Source organism: Austrofundulus limnaeus, unplaced genomic scaffold, assembly GCF_001266775.1.
Source record: "Austrofundulus limnaeus strain Quisiro unplaced genomic scaffold, Austrofundulus_limnaeus-1.0 Scaffold42, whole genome shotgun sequence".
NCBI lineage: Eukaryota > Metazoa > Chordata > Actinopteri > Cyprinodontiformes > Rivulidae > Austrofundulus > Austrofundulus limnaeus.
The window spans coordinates 472,395-478,131 of NW_013952444.1; the positions used below are offsets into that span (position 1 = coordinate 472,395).

The 5,737-nt window shown below is 36.1% G+C and overlaps 1 protein-coding gene across 1 annotated transcript in view; it reads left to right on the forward strand.

Annotated features, from left to right (window-relative positions):
• cplx4c (complexin 4c) overlaps positions 1–3,295 on the forward strand; it is a 7,996-nt gene extending 4,701 nt beyond the window's left edge. Inside the window, exons 2-3 of the mRNA XM_014007430.1 lie at positions 452–539; positions 1,424–3,295. Of these exons, the coding sequence (XP_013862884.1) occupies positions 452–539; positions 1,424–1,642 (307 nt within the window). The 3' untranslated portion in view covers positions 1,643–3,295. The remainder of the gene's footprint in view (positions 1–451; positions 540–1,423) is intronic.
• Positions 3,296–5,737: the final 2,442 nt, after the last annotated feature.

Here is a 5,737-nt window from a genome sequence, read left to right on the forward strand (position 1 = left end):
GACCAACATCACCTCAGTTTCATCCAAGTTATTTGTGACCTCCCATATGTGGTGCAGACTAGCAACCATTCCCTGCAGTGAACCACCTGATCTGTTGTATATTTCCTGCAGCCCCAGCGCCCCCTTCAGTTTAATCTGAAAATAGATTTGTCTTTTTGTAGCTTTGAGCATAAAATTATTTAAAAAAAAGATAGGATTGTAAAATGAAAGAAAGGCATAGATGAAAGCAGGAAGTATCATATCAGTTGCTAAAATGACCAAAATCATGTTTCAGTAATCTAATTGATTTGAAACGTACCTGGTGAACTTTTCTCTGTTTCTAAAGACATTGCAGTGTGCTAAAAGCAAGACTCCTGTGTTGCCCATCCTGATTCTAAAAACTCACACAAACATATGTTCACACAAACTGGACCTAGTTTCTGTAATTGAAATTATTGTCAATGTTCTGCAGGATTCAACGTGACAAGGACTTTGCTGAAAAGAAGGCTGAGAGGGCAAATCTGAGAATCGCACTCAGAGATAAATACCGTCTACCTGATGTAAGAAAACTTTTACTCATCGTCCATTTGTTCTAACATGTTGCAAAGGTTGATTCACTGAAAGATGAAAAGCACAGCTTAGTGCTGATTTGATTGCTTATGTATTTATATGTTTTTGTTTTTCCATGAATTACTATGTCTAACAACATTCTAACCTTTATGAATTTTACCAAAATTATTTGGCGTGTGTCTTTGGGAGGTGGGATAATTATAATAAAAACAAATGAAAAAAAATCAGAAAACACCTGCAGACATGAACGTGTGCTTCTTCATAAACAATCAGGACCAAGTTCAAACCTTGAAAACTGAGGCTTGTTGCATCAAAACAACAAAGGCCTACAGCAGGAAGTGTTAAAATTACAACACTGTTGCCCATTAAAGAGGGATAAAACATGTCTTTTGTCAAGCTTTATTCTTAATTGCACATTTAAGGTTAAGTAGTCATTAATAAAGAATATAGTTAATTGCATTTTTGGCGTAAATGCAACATGAATGCTGAAATACCTTTCTAAAACTTATAGGATAATAATTTTTGCTACAAGCTAAAATGAGCTAAGCTAAAAGCTACAATCAGCAATAAGTAGCTATAAAAAAGAAGCAGACAATAACAAATCTAGGATTCTGAAGAAAATATATTTTTATAGGAATTCAAGTGATCTGAATGTATTACTGTGAGAATTAGTTTTGTAAATAAAGTTATATGAATAATATATAATATCTGATAAATTAGTGTGTAAAAAGTCATTGTGTTGAGTGTTAGCGTCTTTCAGTTTTTATAAGTACAAAACAATACAAAAACTTTGGTATAAATCCTAAATTATCATCATTCATTTGTCTGATTCTGATCGTTGCAAATTTCTGATCTTTCATTCCATTTTTGACAGAGTGCTCAAGATTCTGCAATGTCTCAGATGGCTGGCGATGACGTTGACCTGCCTGAGGAGCTGGCGAAAATGGTGGATGAAGACGAAGAGGAAGAGGAGACCAACGATTCTTTCATGAATAAGCTTCAAAATGTGGATCTGGATGCACTGAAAACCAAAGCCCAGAGCACAATGACTGAGTTAAAGCAAACTGCAGAGGAAAAATGTACCGTCATGTAATGCATAAATACACATTATTCATGGTCCAAACCCAGTCTTTCAGGAAAAAAAAAAACAATTGCATATTGTTGCTGAACTGTCATTTTTACACTTTCTCTCATTATTTGTATCATAGAACCACTTTAAAAAGCTTCTTTACTGCAAAGTTCTTAGTTTTCTAGTTTTTATATATATACATACTGTATATATCTATTGCATTGTTTTGGTTAAAGTATATGGAACGTCTTGATTGAATGTATTATTTTTAAAGACAATTTTTTACAAAAAAAATCCAGATTGAGCTGATCATGTGACTTGTCCGCATTTAACCGACCCCTTTCCTTCATGTCCCTGTCCTCCCCCTGCAGCTGACCATCCCCCTTTCCCCCTGTAAGCTGACACAGCGCCTTCAAACATTAGCTGCTTTCGTCCTAATAGGATCTGGAGGACTTATATTGTCATCTGATAAAACTAAGGCGCTTGATAGCTGTGCTGCACCCTCTTAACCAATTTGTACTCAATTAGGATAATGGGAAAACAAGCAAAGAGGGACAGCTTTAATATATTAATGTGATAAAATGATTATCAGTTTCTCTTGTCTTTGACTTGGGTGCTATTAGGAGCATGTCATAAGGCTAATATCAGCATAAACCAATGATGAAGGAGGGGGCAAACAATAAAAAAACAACATGAGAAATTTTAATTAGATTTAAATCAGGATTAGACCTTATCTGTCAAAAGTAAAAACAGGAATTCATAGTACAGATGTCTAAATAGACAAGTGATATTTTGATTTTTATTTTATTGTGTCTCTTGATTATTTGTGGCTCATTTAAAAAATATATATTAAAACTGAAATATTGTCAGTTGTTCCAGGCCTTTGTCTTTGATGTTACAGAGCAGGTGATGAACCACTCTGGTTGTGTTGAAGTTCCTTGATTTGGGACATTGCAAGTCAGAGAAAGGTTTCGAAAATCCAAAAACATCAGAGGCCTGACTTTCTTTATAGTCACCATATGGCAGCAACCTGCTCTGTGGCAAATCCTTGTGGGCATCTTTAAGTCCTTGTGGGCATTTTTAAGTCCTTTACTTCATTCAAAGACAAAAGTAATGGGCTTTTCAAACTCCCCATTCTTGGAAAGCAGCATTGACAACCAAGAAAATGTTGTCAGCCAAAAAGCCTGGTAATCCACAACCAGTCTGTTCAGAGAGGGCAGGGGTAAGTTAAGCATTTAAAATTCAGCTGCTCTGAGTTGTGCACATTGTTAGTTCATGTCAGGACACTGAAAGTTTTCATCTGTTATTCAACAAAACTGTTTGCATCGTGCAGAATTTGCATTCACTGCAAACACAATGAAGCAAGACGATATTTTAAAAGAATTGGTCCACTGTAGAAAAAGAAAAATTCCTAGACGGAAACATTGAATAATTATCATTTTAAAAGGCTGTGTAAAGCTTGAATTATTTTCAAAATTTCAATGCATATTAAATTTAAGGTTGGTATAACTGCAATATTTTACCAACAAACAAGGTTATTTCTAACATTTATTGCTAAAGGTTTGTGGAAAAAAAAACTCATGCAATGCATAGAATATGTGTTCTGACACATGACTCTCAGCTACTACCACAGCAAACTTTAGCTTTTTATCTGTAAATAAATGTGATCGAATTGTAGATTTTGTGTGTGTTTTGTAAGACCAGTTAGCTGTGTCAGCCATCTTGGATAATTCTAAAGGTTAATTTATTTTTTATCCATTTACTCAAAGGAAAACTCCTTGAGATGTACCATCTGATATTCAAGGGGGTCCGTACAAATTTGTAGAAGTATGCAATAATTCAGTGATTCCCAACCACGGGTACATGTACCCCTTGGGGTACTCAAGCATATTACAGGGGGTAAGTGGAAAAATTTCCCAGGTGTGTGAAAAATAAATAAAAGTAGGACTGAGATTTGTAGGGTCCTATGGTTTCTGCTATGTAGAAATTACAGATGGAATCACGGAATTAACACAAAATGGAATCCAGTATAAAACATGGAATCTCATGGAATTTGCTCTTTCGGGTGAGTTTCTGACGTATTTTGGACAATGCAATGTATTTTGGAAGCTGCTGTTTTCTGCACCTGCCATTACCTTTTTATTTGTTTTATTACTTATTCACTTTCAAGGCAACTTTTTTTACCTTTATGTTTAATTTGAGTTGAAAAAAAGGCCTGAGAATTAAACATTCTAGGGAGTTATATGAAAATTTTTCATTTAATAATCAGTATAGCACATTATAATTTTGGAGACTCATCATTACGTTTGACTGAAAGAGTACTAGTGCTATGACAAATGCACCTTTCCACTAGTGCCACTTATGTAGTGTCAGTATGGTTCGGTACGGTACGGTTCCACGCCATTTCCATTAGGCCAGATTCTTGGAACCAGCCATTTTTTTTAGTATCTACTTCGTTGTGGTTCCAAGTGGTCCTAGTCGACACCAAAATGAGACATCAGAATACTGTTCATCACTGATTGGCTAGGGGGTCGAGTCACTGGTTGTGTCTAAGCTGCCTTTACAAGAACAGCAAGGAGCCATTTTTTCAATTGTAGCAGCGACATTAGTCGTGTTTCCATCCAATTTTAATTCGAATCTTTAGCAAATTTTTAAAATTTCTGAACTTAATGGGCAAATGTGTTTCTATCTCTCATTTTGTGCATCAAATTTTTTCGTAAAACCCAAAAACCACCTCCACCAACCACACAAAACTCACCCACTGGAACCGGACTAGAACGTCAATGACGCACCAACATTACACTAAGTAGCACCAGTGGAAAAGGGGCAAAAATGGCTCAGGGTGTGCACACGTCTAAAACGTTTGGGAACCACTGCAATAATTAATTATTAACAGTTTTATTCTAATCTGTCTCGTTATTCACAAGATATTTTGCAGACAAGCAAACTCCAAATCAGCAATGTTCAATTCTGGTCCTTGAAGGGCCTCAATCCTGCATGTTTTGTTGACTGGATTACCTCTTCAAGTTCTATGGAAGCCTGATAATCCTGCATTCGTTCAAGTCAGGTGTTGGAGCTGAGAACACTCTAAAACACTCTGGATGATGGCCCACAAAGACCAGGACTTGACAACTTCAATTGTCAACGTTTTTAACAAAAAAATCTTATGTTTTGAGGGTCAGTCTCAGCTACCTCATATTTTGGTTGTGGACAATATTAACCAACGATACACAAATAAATTTAATGGGTCAGCCCACATCATATAAGAACATTAACTGAATCTACAATTTTTTGGTAATAATTTCTCCATGCTGGCTTTTGTGTCTGACGTCCAAAGGGCTCCTAAAAATATCTTCAGGTAGGGGGAGTGAGGTCAGAGGAAATCTCCGGTGAAGTCTTTAGGCTCATTAAGGATGGGCTTGATCTCTGCAACACCTACTATAGCAGCAGCTTTGATTGGTGCCAGCTGGCAACGGAGAAACTTACAGACTGTAGGATAAACCCCGCTCCACCTCCTGATGCCCCCCACCTAAATTTCATCATGAACTATTAGTTTTCCAACTTTACTGCTCATGTTTACCCAACGTCGAACCAATTTAAAGTTTATGAAAGCGGTGTGGATTAACGTCTTATTTAATAATTGTTACATTTAAAGTAAAAAGTTAGGTTTGTAATTTATGTTTGTTTTAAACCAGTTTAATTTAAACTCTTCAACTTCTTGAGTACTTTTATAAGAGTAAAAAAGGGGGGATCCTTTTCATAATTTGTTATTTCCAAAGCAAATATTTACACACCCCTTTAGTGTAAAACTATTTATAAAGTTGTTACTGTGCAACCATCCATTTTTGGTCCATCTCCGTGCCTTTTCTTCACAACATTGTCTATAATGAAGGGATTAACAAAAACTCTCAATACAACCTATTATCTTTCAGACAATGGGTTTTTTGAAAGAAAGTTTTGTTGAAGCTTCATTAGCAAAGGCCTCCCTCTGTGGTCTGAAAGCAGGACACATTTGGAGCAATTACTTGTCCAGAAAACAACTGTCAGTCATTCTTAAGGGGGAAGGATTCCAATTATTAAACCTCTTAAACCCTTTGGTTTTACTACCAGTCCCCCCCC